General features: G+C 31.7%; 2 protein-coding genes across 4 annotated transcripts in view; one reads left to right on the plus strand and one right to left on the minus strand.

Moving 5' to 3' along the window:
- The window catches only part of LOC137629414 (spore coat protein SP96-like), a 221,774-nt gene extending 206,542 nt beyond the window's left edge, over window positions 1-15,232 (minus strand). Inside the window, exons 1-2 of one of the 3 annotated variants that reach the window (XM_068360651.1) lie at window positions 15,142-15,232; window positions 9,618-9,823 (exon numbers count right to left, since the gene is read on the minus strand). In XM_068360651.1, coding sequence (XP_068216752.1) covers window positions 9,618-9,731 — 114 coding nt within the window. In that variant the 5' untranslated portion in view covers window positions 9,732-9,823; window positions 15,142-15,232. Of the gene's footprint in view, window positions 1-9,617; window positions 9,824-15,061 lie in introns of all 3 variants that reach the window. The other 2 variants (XM_068360649.1, XM_068360650.1) reach the window with 2 other exon arrangements.
- The window catches only part of LOC137629416 (protein obstructor-E-like), a 38,077-nt gene extending 18,735 nt beyond the window's left edge, over window positions 1-19,342 (plus strand). Inside the window, exons 2-5 of the mRNA XM_068360652.1 lie at window positions 4,547-4,798; window positions 7,662-7,850; window positions 17,945-18,149; window positions 19,040-19,342. Coding sequence (XP_068216753.1) covers window positions 4,547-4,798; window positions 7,662-7,850; window positions 17,945-18,149; window positions 19,040-19,058 — 665 coding nt within the window. The 3' untranslated portion in view covers window positions 19,059-19,342. The remainder of the gene's footprint in view (window positions 1-4,546; window positions 4,799-7,661; window positions 7,851-17,944; window positions 18,150-19,039) is intronic.
- The last annotated feature ends 224 nt before the right edge of the window (window positions 19,343-19,566 follow it).

Below are 19,566 nucleotides of genomic sequence, written 5' to 3' on the forward strand. Positions count from 1 at the left end.
TTTTTATGGGCTCATCGTGACATGGTTGGTTTCGACCTGGCCTTTCATTAGAAGGGGCTAACGTTCGATCCCAAGTATGAGGTAGAAATATATATATATATATATATATACCTGTATATATATATATATATATATTTATATATATATATATATATAATACTGTGTGTACTTTCCATTCAAAACCTGTTTTTCCTCAAAAACGGGCCTAACAACACGCACATTACACAATCTATATTATATATATATATATATATAGATTGTGTATGTGCGTGTTGTTAGGCCCGTTTTTTGAGGAAAAACAGGTTTTGAATCGAAAGTACACACAGTATGTTCAGAGCTTTTGACAGGGGAAAGATAAACTTATTTCGATCAAATATTACCAGGGTTATAAAGTGTTCATGCATGTAAGGATAAACTTACATTTTGTAATAGATATATTCCAGGTTTTTTACCAGTTAATAATGGTCAGAATTATTATTATTATCTATTATTTATTATTATTATTATTATCATTATTATCATTATGACTCGTTACAAAGAGTTAAATGTTCAGTAAATTACAGAGATAAAGAAATAAATAACAGTAGCTAGTATTTGCTTCCAGAAACTGTGTTTGTGATAGTATTTCTCTTCTAAATCTCATTTAACAATTGCATGCATCTATGAACACTTCTTGTATGATTTTACTTACTCACTTTCTTTTAATTTGATCTGCAATCCTCTACCATTTCATTGTCACTTGTTTTAAAGAGTTTAAGATTTTATTACGTTCCCAAATGAGCGTTTTAAACATAAACAATAATAATCATAATAATATTAACAACAATACATGTGTAAAAAGTGGCCAAGGGCAATCCACTCTTAGTCCATTCCAAGTATGAAGAAATCTGGGTTCAACGCGCGATTTCTCCCTTCTCCGAGTACTGTCACTTGTAATAATAGTAATATGTTGGGTCAATAAGGGGAGGAAAAATATGGCAAGCATGAATAATGATTTTTTAAATGAAGTTGACCTCGAAATTCGTTGTGACAAAGATTTGAAGTGCATATCAGAGGTATACAGGTAACAAACTCTATTGGAGAGAGAGAGAGAGAGAGAGAGAGAGAGAGAGAGAGATAATACTATTTTCAACGTTCCAGGAATCCTTTAAGCAATGCCTGTGATGCTTGGGAGAGGTGTCTGTCTGCCTTACAGATGTGAAATTTTGTATAACCTGTCACAGAAATCTGTCAATTTTTTATACATACTTTGAGGAGGGGCTGAGATACATCAAAATCATACCATATATAGGTGGGTGGGAGTTGTGAGGATTCTCGATTTGGGTGGACTGGGTTGGGTCGAAGTTGGAGGGAGAGATAGTGCTACAGGGTGTAGTGAAAGGGATTTCTTGTGTGTGTGTGCGTCTCTCTCTCTCTCTCTCTCTCTCTCTCTCTCTCTCTCTACCACGTCGGCTTCCACCCCGCCCTTCTTTATCTCGTCGGCCCTGAAGTACATTTACCACTTACAGTTATCCACTACTTCGGCTTGTTAGACAAATGTTTCCATTGATTCTACAATTTAGGTCACTACAGCATATTTCTTCCTGTGGCCTTTTTATGATTCTATTTAATCAATATTTTGAACAATTATCTCAACATGTTTACCACACTCATTAAAAAAAAAAAAAATTGGGGGGGGGTGGGGTGGGGGGGATTACTGCAGTTGTGTGCAGCCAAACTAACAGTAGGTTATTTTACTATCTTCCAGATCGTTAAAGCTTTAAAGCTTTTGTCAAACATATTCTTTCCTATTCTGATTGAAAAAGTTTACGTCCATATCACAACTGTAGGTGCCACTATGCACCTTTCATAATTTGCATTTTGAATTTCAAGCGTTTTGAAGCAAGTGGAAGGAATGTTATAACAAATCTGAACTCAACTTGGAGGTGCACCTAATAATATGTACCTGAAATACAAGACAGTTTTAAGGCAACTTTAAAACAGAGAAGACAATGCGTTTATATAGTTCAAAATTATTGAATACCTGAACCTATTTCAATTAAAAGTACGTTAACTTCTTTCGTCATGAAACTTTAAAACACGATGGCGTCATAAGAAATGCGACATTTTGAATTTGACTGTAATTGATACTTGTTTTTTTCCCTTGCCGTTGGATATATAACAGCTATTCGTGCCCCAACCATTTCAAGACAATTCACTTTTTTATCGGAACATGGCAAAAAATAAAAGATTCCTGCCTGTATACTTATCAATATAATCTCAAATCTGAAACATGCAGTACAAGACGGGGAAATTTTAGTGTTTTCGAGATAAATAAATAATGCCAATACCCTGTTGACAATTGTTATAACAAAAAAGTAAACGACACGATCAAGATAAAACAGCTGTTTTCAAATAAAATGAAGTAAGCACATACAAGAGTTTCCAAAATCAGGGTCAACATAATCAGGTTTTTAAGAAAGAACAGCCAGAATACTGAATAGCACACAGAATACTTACGTACACTGGCACTTGAACACGCAATACTATGTATATATATATATATATATATATGTATATCTATACATACATATATATATATATATATATACTAACACACACCTATATATATATATATATATATATGTGTGTGTGTGTGTGTGCGTGTGTATATACAAATAGGTATAGGTATATATATATATATATATATATATCAGGAAAATATAGTGGATACATAATGCAAGTAATTGTAGAATTGAGTGCTCCGTTTACAGTCAACAAATACACACACATGCAAAGAAGATAGATGAAAAGAAATAGACAAGAAACAAAATTGCCCTCGATATGTAAGTCATTTTGACCTGGATACCAGACAGCATTCACCTCGACTTCTTTTGCAACAACCACTTCTAGAAACGAAGACTCAAAGGGCTTTCTTAATAACTAATGGTTTGTCGAGGATCTTTTTTTTTTCTTCTTTTTTTTTGAGTTAACACAACAGTTACTCGTGATTGTTATTACTGTTTTTATTAGTTTGATGTAATTTTCAGAAAAGCGTTAGCTATATATGATATTTAGGTATTTTATACCCCAATACTATTAGATGAATCAGAATTATCCAGCTTCTAATCTCAAAGTCTCATTCACCATATTACAAACCAGAGAAATTATGAAATTATGTCAAAAATAGCTTGGCTAAAAAAATTTGAGCGACAAATGATCATATGGGCCACTTGGAGATTTTTTTTTTTTTTTTTTTTACTTCTCGCATTTGTCCTCATTAGAATTTGTTTGGAAGACTTGTAAAATCTAGAAATGTGGACAGTTTTCTGAGAAGTTCCAACTGTTGAGCATTGGTCCGTCAACACATTGTCCATGGAATAACTGCAGATATTGAAATGTCATTGTAAATATTTATCATCGTTATTCACTGCGTTATTCACTTTGTAGTCATCTGAACAGATTTCATGAGCTTTGACAATTTTCAAACTATGAAATTCATAAGAAACACTGATTGATCTTAGATTCAATTTCTCTTGAAATACGAGGCCAGTGGAATAAACATTTCTAATAAACACATTTATTCGCGAAGTTTATTTATAGCAATAGCATTGGCCTTTAATGCATGTTTTAATTAGAATATATTTCATGATGGTTGAGCTGGATACTATTGACAAGACAACATTTCATCAAATGTACGTGAGCCTTATAAGAAAATTATATTTATAAGTTACATCTATTCGGGAGGACATAATATTTGCACATGCTGAAAATGTACAATTTTTAGTAAGTGGTCATATCAAAGTTTGTTACAATTAATGGAAGTTTTGTCTTTTCATATTTTTTCAATATTTATCTATAATTCACGCTAGGGAAATGGCCTAATCAATAAAGTGCCTGATAAATTATATGTTTTATAGATGTGAATTTATGAACGTTTTCAACAAACTTATGTAAGGGTTATAACCCTAAAAGTATACCAAGTGCGAATCAATGAAAATTACTAGTATTTATCATTCACTCTTTTTTACTATACATATTCAATAAGAGAGAGAATACCAATTTCAAGAGTAACAATTACAGAAGCAAATGAACAAAGATAAGCCAATAAACAGTATACGGAATTCATAAACATCATAAAAATGTGGTTCTTAAATATGCTTGTATCTTACTATGACTCTTTATTAAATAGATTTAATTTCTTAAACACATATACTATTTTGTCATTTCTAATACTTAGGAATATATTTAGAATATTATTATTTATAGACTTGCGAAAATTTTTAACTTCATTACAAACATTTTTTCTGTGGAAAGTTTCACGCTCTTATATCTGGCTTGTTTATGATTTGTTTACATTATCAATTTATCATTTATTAAAAAAAATATATATTATTATCAATTTTCCTGTATTTTGCATTACATTACACAATTGTTCATGGAAACGTTTATCGAGATCCATATCTGCAAGAATTATGGAATTTTCAAATCAATTTTCTGTTTTTGCTAAAAAGAATTTAATTGAGACATTATGATTCCTTTGATTAATCCATCTCTTATCTTTCAGGAGCTGCTCAGCGTGGCAGACAGACAGCAGAACCGGCCTACAAAGCATACCCAGAAATCACCTCTTGTCCTGAAGTTTATGGCCTGCAACTCTACCCTCACCCAGCCTCCTGCCACCAGTTTTACAAATGTGCCAACGGAACACTGACACTCGAAACCTGTGAAAATGGGCTTCTATTTGATGGAAAAGGGGCTGTTCACAATTACTGCAACTACCACTGGGGTGTTGATTGTGAAGGCAGGGAATTTGAATGTAAGTTGTATGCTGAGAAGGAGTTTCTCCTTCACTCCAATGCTATATATATATATATATATATATATACATATATATATATATATATATATATATAAATATATATATATATATATATATATATATAATTCATACAGATAACAGTAAAGCATATGCAAATATGCATGATAGTACATATAAGAAAGAATAATATGACGCAGCCATATACACATATACATAATCCTAAAGTAGAAACTAGGTACCCCTATAGTCAGACATGCTTAAAGGAACTAAAGTTTATAAAGCTAGTACATTTCCGTGAGAATAAATTAATCAAGTTTCTATATTCACTGAACTATACAAGTTTCATTTGTTTTAGGAGCTTCTGACCCAAAATTTTCATTAGAAATGAAGGAAATTGACTTGATACATTCGACAAATATAAAATAAATTTTTTCAAGTTTTGTAATGTTGTATGAAGAGAAAATTATAACCTCTAATATCAATAATGAATACAAATTAGTAATACACCATAAAACAATGAATAGTACTAATAGATTAACTCTTCATCTTTGAGGAGAGTTGTGGGACGAATGGGAGATGTTAAGAGGAGGAGGAGGAGGATGGAGAATGTCCATTCATGATAATGAACATCATTCACTGTCACTAACTGAATTACTGGATTTATGCTTCAGCTTCATGGACACTCGGTTGCATTTTTTACCCTCTTACAGTCATTTTGATAAAAAGCCTACCCAGAGATGACTATTTTTGTCTTTTCTTGAAAATTGCATGAAAATTGAGTAAAAATCACATGAACAAGGTGTATGTGGCGTATGGGCACTGCTTTACTGATTTGTAGCTATTCTTATTATTACGTGTCCACAAAAATACACATATGGAAGGAAATTTTTGCTTGCAGAACAATACAATGCTTGTATTCCAAGTTACCTTGAAAATCTCAGTATTAATTTGTTTGAATTATAAAATTTTTCTGTCACATGACTAATTAATACTATGAACTTGAATTGTAACATGACCAAACACTGATCGTTCTATAAACTCGGTTCTCTTCTTTTTCAAGATCTTTTCGTGTTAGATCAATGGGGTTTTGGAAATCTATCATTCACTTCTATGAGATAAATAGTATTCACAAGTCAGTTGGAAGTTTGCCTTTTTAAACATCTCAATTAAGGGCTAGTTCGAATTAACCAGGAGATTTGTGGATTAAGAGGAAAAGTTGTCAGTCATAGCTCTAGATATGCAATCTATTCTTTGAATTACTGTAGCTAAAGATTAAAACTACACATTACTCAAGTAGTATAGTTCCTTCTTTGATCAAATGGTGGATTCATCTTCCTAATTGATGGAACTTCTGAAGTTTGAACTGTGTGTCAAGACTTTTACATTAGTTAGGTCTCTTATTTCATATTCCACCTACTATCTATCTTGATAATTTAGATGGTTATTAGAGATGTTGGTATTGGTTTGTTATTTCTTGATTATAGTGCATTCTCTACTCCCATTTTTACTTATTGAAACAGCCTGTTTTTCCGTTTAAGGCCCTTGCGATTTTAGTTTTCAGCTTTTTCAATTTAGATTACAACCTAGCTTTTGATAATATGAACACTCATAAATTTTTATACATATTTATATATATATATATATAGAGAGAGAGAGAGAGAGAGAGAGAGAGAGAGAGAGAGAGAGAGAGAGAGAGAGAGAGATCCTTTTTGTCTATAGCGACCATTTCTTTCTTAAGCAATTGATTGTTATCTTTCATGTTCCTCTTAAATTTCCCCTTGCATCTAGAGACTAATGTAACAAAAGGCAAATATCTAATTTCTAGGGTAAATCCGTGTGAGAAACTAGTTTTATTTCTTCAACGCTTATTTCTGGTTAATGCAAAAACTTTTCAAAATGCCTAAAATATCATTAAATCTTTTATCTATCTATAGATACATACATATATATATATATATATATATATATATATATATATATATATATATATATCTATATATATATTTAATATATATATATATATATATATATATATATATATGTATATATATATATATATATATATATATATATATATATATAAAATGTATATATATATATTTATGTATATATAAATATATATATATATATATATATGTATATATATATATATATATATATATATATATACATATTTATATATATATATATATATATATATATACATAAATATATATATATATATATATATATATATATATATATATATATATATATATAAGAATCAAAACATATCAAGGTTTGTAATTACTATAACTAGTAGTCCTCATTCCTTTCAAATGTAGCCATTACATATTTCATTTGCATAACTCTTTATACACATTACCAAAAACATTTTTTACAGGTATAGTAACTTGCAGCATGTCATTATAATCCTTCACTTCTGAATAACCATTTAATATTGCTTTATTGTTCGATGTTTATCTTTTTCTTTTTTTTTTAACTTCATAACATTATAAAAGTAAACTAGATTATCAGCTTTTGATTACTGCCTTATCACGGTGTCATGTATGGGAGCATTTTGGGCTAGGTTATGTATGCAATGTTTGATTTAATTGCTAACCTACTAAATATCTTATTGAAAATTGAGTCAAGATTATATGTCAGTTAGTTATAATTAACAATTAAGAAGTTAAACATATTTTATTTCCCATAAGTAATTAATAGTTGCTATCGGTAATTTTCTGTTAACACTGTTATTGTGAAAATTGTACATAGCCTACAGTACCTGTAAGCACTAAAACAATTTAATTTTTAGCCAAATTTTCCTTAACTGACTGCATAAATTACAATTCACTAAAAAAATAACCCCTTTTTCCAGTGGTCCCCATCGCTAGAGGAATCTGTGAGTATTCCTTCGGCATCTACTCAACTGGCCAATGCGAGAAGTACTACACCAAATGTGAATATGGAGAGCCCATCGATCTCCCTTGCACTCCTGGACTTGCCTATGATGACAGAATCCATGGTTGCAACTGGCCTGATCTCTTGGAATACTGTAACCCAGAAGGTTAGATATCTATTTCCCCTTAAACCCCCCATTTTTTCACCAAACCCTAATAAAATGGACTCATGGAAGTTACATGCCGCGAATTCTTGCTACACAGAAATGATTGGGCTGATGATATAAAAACCCAACTTCATAATTACGAAAATTATATTTTATGTTGTTTTTTTTTTTTAATGTAAAAGGCACATAATCAAATTTCCTAAAAGGATTTAAAATCATACTTGTATTCCACACCTATCCATGCTAATTGAAAAATAAATATGAAAATTACACAGTAGACAAGGCTCTTAAATTAAAAACTAATAATTCAAATATATGTAGTGAATTTGAATGGTTCATCATGTCAAAAAGATTATGTATTTTTAAGCATTTCAAATTGACAACCTTGAAATTTGAGAAAAGTAAGAAAATGTGGGCACCTTTGCTTGACAATGTTTAAGGATGATTATTCTCTTGCTTCACGATATTGATATTTTACAGTTTTTCTTCAATTTTTTTACATCTACTTGAATGGTAAAGCCATATTTTCTGCTACCTCTGCCTAATGTAATGATGAAATTATTGAAGAGGGGTAAATCTGCAAGATTGGCATCATTATTAGCATCCAGTTAACTAAAGCTTTTACAACAGCTAAGTTCAGCATGCATTTAGTTGATTTCCATATTCGTGATAATGTCTCCAAACCTTTGAATGAGGACAGTGATTTAAATTTTGCATTTCATTATAAAAACTTTCATCAATATGCTTGTCGCTAATTCTCTCGTAGCATTTGGCCATGAAAACACTCATCGATAAGCTTGTCGCTCATTCTCTCAAAGCATTTTTTTTTACTTCCTCAACAGCCAGTTTCACTTTTATTGTAGATGTAAGAGTAGAACCTCAATATTCATGGCCTTGTAGCTCAAACACTGCTGAGCAGTGATAAAATCCATAAGGTATGAATTCTCTCATTTCATCTAAACATTTCAGTACATTTTCAGAAAACTTAACTATATTAAACACACAATTCTTCAATAACATCGCTAGGAAGCTTGTTTTCCCACCAATCTGCTTCATTTTGATATCATTTATCAGATTTACATATGGAACCGTTAAATTTTCATATTTGTATATGAAATTTTTCACAGGCATAATTGCTATATTAGGTTTTTGTCTAAATTAGGGCCATCATACTAAGGCCCTGTACAATTGATTATATCAGAAAATCAAATTCTCCCCTCCTGACTGATTCTGTATTTGTACATACTGCTACAGTGCACTCCAAGCCTCCGTTTTTTCCTTTATAGCTTATTATCTTCAGATGCCTTTGGGATGCTATTAGGTTGGAATATTTCTCAGTTTATTTTCTTGATTTTTATCTTTTTCATAAAACTATATATGTTTTAATAGTTACTTGAATCTTATTATCAACCAAAGCTCCTAAAAATGTCTCAAATATAGCTGTACATTAAAATTATCCCCTCTTATGCCATGACCAAAGAAATAGACCTCCAACAATTGGGTGTAATTTTTAGGTCAAATTAGACAGTTCTCTCTATAATATTTCAATATTTGTAAGTGTGAAAGAAATCTTATTCAGTAATATGATATGAATATTTCACATCAGTTATGTTTAAAACTTTCACCAAACTAAAATTCCAAATTAACTTTGAAAACTCAAAGTAGCCAAACCTGAGAATAATTTATATATCTAATCATTGAAACTACTAGCAATCAACTTAGTTTTAAATCACTCACTGCTTAAATTACCACTTGTGTCATACTTACGTTTTCCCTTGAATACTGATTTACGAAGAGCTTAATATCACTTTTCCAATGACTATCCATTGCGCTTATTGTTTCTTTATCAGGTCCCATATTCAGAAAAAAAGGCTGCTGCATATCTGTCTCTCTCTATTTTCAAAAACATAACAAATGATATTCCAGAAATCAGTACATATTTTGTTCAAGTTATCAAATGCACATCACTTTACCTAACAGTGAGAATAGTTTTTAAGCGAGTCTTTCTAAATGTAAGGCAGTCAGCAATCAATTATAAGTTACAAAACATTTCAACAATAAACTCTAGTACATGACGTTCAGCACACTTCAAAGTAACAACTGTTTCCATGATCAGTATTTGTGGCTGCTTTTTATTTTCACACCTAGGGCTTTGCAACATCTCTAACACACCATGTTCAGTATCTTATTTTTCTATTTTAAAACATTTAATACATTTGAAAAAATCTGAGAGTCTTTCCTTTAATAGTCATCAACACAATTTTGTAGAAATACATGATAGTACAATTATCGTGATGGAGAAAGTGAGACTAGTAAACAGTGTATTTAATAGTGTTTTTTAGATTTTTTATAATGATAATTAGTGAAAACCCATGGTAATCGACTCACTAACTCCTAAAACCGAAGTTGCAACAAAGTAGAATCAATATGTATAATAAAACTGTATAAGGGTCCTTTTTAAAGTGTTTTTAACGTTTTTAATTATGATGACTGGCTGAAGCCCATAGTTTTTGAGTTATTGTCGGTCAACTAACATAAGTATAAAACTAACTGTTCTCGCTAGCTATCGTCATCAAATACATTCAAAATGCTGTAAAACATACCCTACCAGTTTCATTTTATGGTATGAATACTAATTTTTTGCAACTCTGTAGTTTCTGAGAGCTGGTAGGCCAGCTAACATAATTCAATTATTGTCAAAAAATAAAAAGTTCGATACACCACAAAATACACCTTGCAACAAGTCCAATTTTCTCCATTATGATTACTGTACTATTCTATATCAATAATATTAAAAACACATGAAAAAAGTTACAAAATTATCATTATGGTGGGTGTTTCGCTGACAAGCCTCAATAGTTTCTTTAAACGACAACTGTGCTTCACTGGAACACGTAATAGCTTTGAATCGCTAAAACGTAACAATAAATAGACCTTGCATTGATTTTGGTGTCAGTACACTATTCTGGATGTTCTAGACTTTACTTTGATCCGAAATACTTTTTCATTTGATTGGTTTTGAAACCCTTTTATGATCAGCAGATTCCAACATATGATCTAATTTACAGCATCGTAAATTTGTGTCCTAAAATTCAGCCTACTGGCATCACTATGAGTTGCATTGGGTGAAGTGTTACTTTTCTTATATTATAGTCAAATTTCATATTGTATAGTGTGATATTCATAACTAACAGGTGAAACGGAATGAAATTTGATGATGCACATAGCTAAAGGAAGAGCGGCGCACATTTCATGGTGCCTTTGTAGAATGACAGACCAAGCCTTCCAGGTGCATATTAAATGAAAATCTTTAATTATATTTTAACCATTTTACAAACAACCTCTACTACTTGCTTAAGCAAATTTACAGGTATGTTGGTCAGACAAATTAACCCTATTGAACTGGTGTTTGCTCCATCAGAGCTTAACTTGCTTGTAATCTAACATTATCGAATAGCATCTCTGTTCTGGCCAGCAGTACAAGTTTGTACGTGGAAAATTATTTATCATTATTTTAATTATTTAGTTAATCACTTACTTATATTCTTCTTAGCATTGCCATGGCCCATGGGTTTGAAGTCACATGCTTAATAAGATAGAAGCAACCACAAAATACATCACATTTCTATCATAATACGTATTCAAAAAGTTGTAGCGGTAGAGTTGTACTGTATTACAGGTTCTGATTCCGAACAGGAAATATATGTTTTCCTGTAGTAAATAATGTGAATTTGACCTTCATTTCAATCGCAAACCAACAGAACAACCAATCCAACTAACTTTATGTATCCGGACTGGTTGCTGTTATTACGGATGAAATGAAGGTGATAACCGGTTAAATCACATTTTTTTTTCTACAGGAAAACATATATTTTTTGTTAAAATTATTAATTATAATGTCTTTTCTTATATATATTATATTGAAATACTTGAATATAATGACTTGTTCATATTCGGTGTCACTTCACTCACGTAGTACTGCGAACGGTAACATTAGCAATGTTACCAACGGTACACAGCGTTACCAATGTTACGATGATACACAGCGTTACCAACGATACGGTGGAATTACTAACGTTAGCAATGATACGGTATTATCATCGTGTGTATTTTAAAGAATTTTTCCATATACGGTTTGCACAATATATAAAAAAGTACAAAAAGAGACTACAGAACCTAACAAACCCACCTAACCTAACCTAGACGTTCCCAGGTCACAAACTCAATATAATGGCCTTTGTTATATCACTTCACTAACGTTACGGTAACGTTAGTACTGTTATTTTAACATTATATATAATGGTTCTTGTTTCGCCATTAGCTCGCTTCGCTCGCATGAAAATAAAACACCAAGCTCGTATGTACTGGCAAGCGGTAATGTTGAGCTGCGCACGCTAACATTAGTACTGTTACGCTAACATTACAAACGTTAAATATAATGGTTCTTGTTCCTCACTTACGATCACAGGAAAATAAAACTTCACCCTTGTATGCATTGGCAATCGGTCATGCTGAGCTTCGCACTCTAACAAAATATAATAAAACTAACACATTAAACTTAAAGAAATTAATGACTTACTTTTATGACCACGACGACGTAACCTAAGGGGTCACGGGGGTGTTGTGACTGAGTCTGTGGTGTCTTAACTGTTTTGCCTTAGATTAGTACTGCACTTGGAACACTGTAAAAGCTGGTATATTACATTACGTGATTTAAGAAAATTATCAACATTGGAATACAACAAAATACTTTCATGTATGGATTTCTGAAGTCGTTACAATTTTCTAAAACTTCCATCGTAAAATACGCAAAAAGACGCCACTTGTACTAACAAAGACGTGACTTGGGCCAAGGTTTCCACGGAAAAGGGCTAGTTGGAAGGTGGGGGTAGGGAAATATTAACCCCCCTGTGCAAACTTTACATACGTATGGGTTCGTGATTGGTTAACGGAAAAGCAACGGAGTCTAGAGAGTAAACATGAATGAACAGAATGGGAAACTTGTCCATAGCATGTATTTATGTGAAATCTGGGAGTGAAAAGGTAATAACAAAATGTATAAAAGTAATATATGAAGATAAAATGGAATGTATGGTAAATAATATTTGTTGGGTATATAAAATGAGGTGATTTTATAAGGTATCGAATAATAAAACGAGTAATACTGGGGTCAAACGTAATATGTATACGAGGGTATTACATAACTAATCAAGTAATAGACTTGAACAGAGCTGGTAGAGAGACGAACAGTTACATTTCACAATTAGAGAAGAAGAAATCCTATTGGTGGAGGAAAAGTCTCTGCGCAGAGAAGCGGGGTTTTTACGCAGAAGGTCGAAACCTGCTATGTACAATAGAACATACTGGAGCGACTAATAGAATGGGAAATATGAAATGAAAAACACTGCTAATGTTAGCATGTTACGCTAACATTTGATCTACATCACACGTTGGCAGCTCTGGTTACTGTATTTTTTCATGAGGCATAGCCTTTGCAACATCGCCTCCAAAGTTTATCCAGTTATACTGTTTTGTCTTTTCCTCCGTTTATTATACATCCAAAAAGGTAATGTATAGAGAAGAAAAGGCTTGTATTATGTTTATATATCGTTTCCCCACCCAAAACCCTGAGTTCCCACTGGGGGTCCCCCATTATCGTAGGATATATATATATATATATATATATATATATATATATATATATATATATATATATATATATATATATATATATATATATATATATATATATATATATATATATATATATATATATATTTCTGAAACAATTCATTTGCAACGGGAACGAGTGTCATTTTCGAAGAGAGCGTAATTTTTTCTATATGATAAGGGTAGTTCTTTTCCATGTTACATTACCCTGTAATACACTACAATAATACCGTTGTAGTAGCTTGGCGTTCCAGCATCTGTTCAACGTTTAGACTTGCATATTTCCTCACTGTAGATAATTGATATTTCAAGCGCACCTGTCCACCATAACTTCTCATTATTCACACCATAACTGAAATAAAAACATTATTTCATTGTAGCCTACATCCCGATATTGAACACCCATAACTAGGAATTTACCGAGTTTATGAATGGAAAAATGCTGTGGCGGCGCAGATTCGGTTTCATTGTAGTGTATTACAGGGCAATGTAACCTAGGAAAACAACTACTTTTTCTCATAGGAAAAATTACGCTCTCTTCGAAAATGACACTCGTTCCCGTCGCAAATGAATAGTTTCAGAAATATATATACATCTATATCCTCCGATAATGGGGGACCCCCAGTTGGAACTCGGGGTTTTGGGTGGGGAAAACATACTGGGGAATCGATATATTAACATAAAACAAGCCTTTTTTTCTCTATACATTACCTTCTTTAAATTATTATAACCGGAGGAAAATACAAAACAGTATATCTGGATAAACTTTGGAGGCGCCGTTGCAAAGATTGTGCCATGAAAAAATACAGTAACCAGTGCTGCCAACGTCCGATGTAGATCAAATGTTATTTTGTGACCTGTCATACTACTAGGCTAGGTTAGGTGGGTTTGTTAGGTTCTGTGTCCTTTTTGTACTTTTTATATATTGAGTAAAACTTATATGTAGAAATTATTTAAAATACGTAAGGAAATATCTATCATACCATACGTCAACGTTGGTAACACTGTGTATTATTGGTAACGTTGATAATGTTATCGTTCGCAGTACATTCGTAAGAGAAGTTACACCGTGCAACTCAAAGTTAGCCGAATTGGTTGATCTGTTTGTTTCCGATTGAAATGAATATCAAATTCGGTTAATTCACGTTATTTACTAGGCTATAGGAAAACATATATTTTCTGTTCGAAATCTCACCCTGTAATACAATACAAAATTACTGCAGATTCTGTTCGAACAAGTAACTCATTGCTGAAGCACCAACTTTAGATCATTTATTTCAACTGTACATGGGCGCAGTCAAGATGAAATCAGTAGGAGCGTATTTTTGTTTCTTTTTTATTAAAAACTGTAACTACCTTAATAGTGACGGCCGACAATAAGATATTAAGATCAAAATATAGTATTTGACGAGATCTAATTAGTTATGCGGTTTTCAATGTGTTACGAATTATTGTACTATACTATAATAAATTGTCGAATTTCCTATGCCTGCTCTCTAGGTTGAAGTAATTGAGTCACATTTCTGTTGTGTTTCACATACTTAAAACATTGTAATAAACGGCAGCCCTAATGTTCACAGTAACACACGACGGTGACACGCACAAACACAACCAATTGTACCGTTTGCCTGTGGTAGTTGTATTGTTGTCTTGAAGCAAAATGTAAACAAACAATGACGTCACTCGGCAGACCGCGCGTCGAGAGAAGTATGAAATGCATGGAAAGACAAATGGTTATTAAACGATCGCTTGAGATAGGAAACGATATCTAAGGGTGACAGATTTAACTTGCAGACGATCATTTGTTCAAAATTAACTAAAAATTCAAAAGAAAACTCGACCAAAAACCAGAACTCCAGATCTATTGAGTTTTTATTGTTGTCAACAATACTATACCGTATGACATTTGAAAAGCGAAACGCGCTAAAACCTCTGTTATTATTATTATTATTATTATTATTATTATTATTATTATTATTATTATTATTATTATTATTAGGTTACAACCCTAATTGGAAAAGCAGGATGCAGTGAACCCAGTGGCTCCAACAAGGAAAATAGCCCAATGTGGAAAGGAAACGAGGAAAAATTAATATCTAAAGAACAGTAACAACATTAAAATAAATATCTCCTTTATAAACTATGTAATCTATAACAAAACACGAGGAAGAACAATAAGATAGAATAGCTATATAGAGAGATACAATAATATTCAAGCAAGAGAACTCTCACCCAGGACAGTGGAAAACCATGGTACAGAGGCTATGGCACTACCTAAGACTAGAGGACAATGGTTTGATTTTGAAGAGTCCTTCTCCTAGAAGAGCTGCTTGCCACAGCTAAAGAGTCTCTTCTACCCTTAAACAAGAGGAAAGTGACCACTGAACAATGATAATGCAGTAACCCCTTAGGTAAAAAAGAATTGTTTGGTAATCTTGGTGTTTTGTCAGATGTATGAGTACAGAGAATTTGTAAAGAATAGGCCAGACTATTCGGTGTATGTGTAGGTAATGGGAAAATGAGCCGTAACCAGAGATAATAATTCAGTCTAGTACTGTCTGGCAAGTCAAAGAACCCCATAATTCTCCAGTGGTAGTATTTCAACGGGTGGTTGGTGTCCTGGCCAACCTATTACCTACCTATGGATTTATTTTCTAGTTTTCAATTTCATGGAGATAAGTACGCAAAAATATCAGGTTAAAAGGTTCTGACCGACTGTGATATTAATTTTAAGCATCGTGCACCGTTCTCGTGGGTTCATGGTTGATTATTTTTCTGATTGATTTATATCTAATCACTTCTTATTAAGGTAAAATTCTGTCTTTACTCTTACACCGTCACTTATCGGTAAGAAATAAGTGTGAGTTTTCTTTCGAAGTAAATATCTTTTAAACCCAATGATACTAGGCTATCAGTATTTTTTTCATAATAATAATAATAATAATAATAATAATAATAATAATAATAATAATAATAATAATAATAATAATAATAATAATAATAATAATAATAATAATAAATTTTATTTCCTCAGTAAATCAGCATGAAGAGAGTGTATAACCATGCTAGTAAAATTATCCAAATGTTAAATTTGCTTGCTATGAACTATACAAAAATCTTAAATTCCCTTCTATGCTGCATAGCACCAATAAGACATCAGCAGCATCCTGAAATTAGAACCCCCTGTAACATAATTTATGTGTATCTTAGTCTATTACTTCAGATAATGTACGATCCACCATCCATTTTAAGATACGAATAGACTCCTTCCGTGTTGTGAGGAAGAAAGATATACTGTATCTGCAAATCAGCACATGGTTGAGGCTGATGTAGCAATCAAATACTTATGTAATTACTGTGAAGGATTCACAAGCTATCTGAATACAAAATATAATGGAACCGATTTGTTCACAATATTTTTTTTCCTTCATTTTATTTAAAACCAAACCTGTTTACAATAGAACACATGTCAGAATCTCACATTGACTCTCAGAATCTAAGGATTGTCTACGTGACAGCAGTCTTGATGAACTATTGTTATCAAAATCTAACCCACATTATCATTCTAGGAGTTGCCTCTGTTAGTGCAATTGATTCTGAATCCAGCCTCTTATTGATATTATTTTGATCTTCAATGCTGCCTTGTAATTGTCTAACAATAATGCTTACATGCAGAAATTTTGAACATTATGTGGACAATGGTATGAAATGAAAGACAATAAACGAACGTATTCATAATTAATGAAGTAACTAATAATAAAAGGTTTATTCATTACATGCTGGGATTTATCCAGTCATGTATTCCGAAAAGTATCTTTCTTGACAATTTGTCGTTTTCAGTTGTTACTAGTGGGCTGGTCATTAGCATAAACAGTGAAAAGACAGTATTCATAAGGCTCTTTTATCGTAGTGATTTCATTTCACAAAAACAAAATGAAGTTGCTACGAAAGTTAGCCTTTTTACAGACCTGGAACCAACTACATTCACATGGAACACTAAATCGTTAATTAAATATCTCTAAAAGGCTATTAATTCATTGATCTTACTCCGTTGGGCGGCTGCTTGGCCCAAATAAAGGGTATTCTTATTTGACTCATCACTTCTCCTGGTATCTGGATAATTAACATGGCTTTGTGCTAACCTTCTTAATTACCTTTACCTGCATTTGGTCTTATTCCTTTAAGCTAGTTTTCACATTCAAAATGATGTTTGTACTTTTTTGCTTGTGAAGGCCTGCTTGACAAGAAAAATGCCTTGTTATATAGATTCATATGAAGATTTGTTCTTGTCAAATCTTAAGCTTTTTCCGATGAAGTATGAAAATGATCCTGGATGGATATTTAAGGTTAGAAGCTATTCTTTTTTCTCATATATTTACACATTGAAGCTTCAAACTGACATCTTTTCCACTTTTTTTTTGCAGAAGTTGTAGGTTTCAAATGCCCAGCATACTCAGAACCAGGCAGTCTCTCCGCTCAGTTCGAGCCTTTCCCCAGGTATCCATCTGGTGACTGTGGCCGTTATATCGTTTGTGTAAATGGCTACCCTCGCCTCACAGGCTGTGGTGATTACACAGTCTTCGATGAAGAAACTCTTACCTGCCAGGACCCAGAATATGTGCCCAAATGGTGAGATGTAATTAGTTTTTTTTTCCTCGGTAGCCAGTTACTATGGTATACTGATAATGCTGTTTTATTTCATTTCAGAAAAAATATAATTTTAAAATGGAATTTAACAAAATCACTGATTACATCAGTTGCGATGAATAAGAGTAAATTGTTTTCATTCAATTTAGGACCCACAATATGTTACTAGTAAATATAATAGCACGTGATTATTTAATTGACAAAGTAATTTGTTGGGATTCTGATTTCTAAATGTATTGTGAGACTCAGAATATTTGTCTTTTCACATATATCGTACTTAACATCCACTTTATAAACAAAATCATCCATAAGATGTTTTATATATATATATATATATATATATATATATATATATATATATATATATATATATATATATACATATATATATGTATATATATATATACATATATATGTATATATATGTATATATACTGTATATATGTATATATATATATATATATATATATATATATATATATATATATATATATATATATATATATATATATATATACATATATACATATATATATATATATATATATATATATATATATACACACATATATATATATATATATATATATATATATATATATATATATGTATATATATATATATATATATATATACACACATTACATCGGACCGTGGTGGATGATTTTTTCATAAGAAATTTAACGATAGAATTTTGCTTTCAATTTTAGTTGTTTTATCTGAGACAATAAGAAAACTGTTGTTTTTATTTTGAATAATCTTTACTTAAAAGATCCTCAAAGAAACTTATATCAGAATAAGAAAACGGAATATTGTTTGATACCCAACACCTCAAAACTTTAAGTTAATCGTTTTCTCTCTTCATTTTCCAGTGCCAACTACTTCAAGTAAACTAGAAGAACTTTAAGAAAAATATTTTCGGCTGAAGGAAATATCTGTCAGTAGATATGAATTACACCAGATACTTACCGGTTTAGTTTTATTTTGGTTTGTAAAACATTTCTTTTTATGAATAAATTTTCTATCTGTACTGTCTCCAATATTGCATTTTTCTATGTGAATAAATTAGTGAACTTTTCAATAACTTCGTAACTAAATCTCTGTGCCATTACTTGATTATTCTAGAGTTTGCACATTGTAATAGAGTGGGAGAAGTAAAGTATATAAACACAAAACTATTTTTCCTTATCCTAATTAGGAATGGAATTGGCTGATATGCCAATTTTCCGCTTATCTCTCAACGTACCCATTTATTTGCTCTCTGATAAAGCTCAATCAGAGAAGCTATTTAGAATTTAAATTTTAGTGTTGGGATCTGGTAAAGTTTCCCATGTTTATTGCTTCTCAGTTGGTCTGCTTTCTGTTTGGTTTATGAGTGCCTGGTAATTTCTTTTTCGGC

Source organism: Palaemon carinicauda, chromosome 37 (assembly GCF_036898095.1).
Source record: "Palaemon carinicauda isolate YSFRI2023 chromosome 37, ASM3689809v2, whole genome shotgun sequence".
In the NCBI taxonomy this organism is placed as follows: domain Eukaryota; kingdom Metazoa; phylum Arthropoda; class Malacostraca; order Decapoda; family Palaemonidae; genus Palaemon; species Palaemon carinicauda.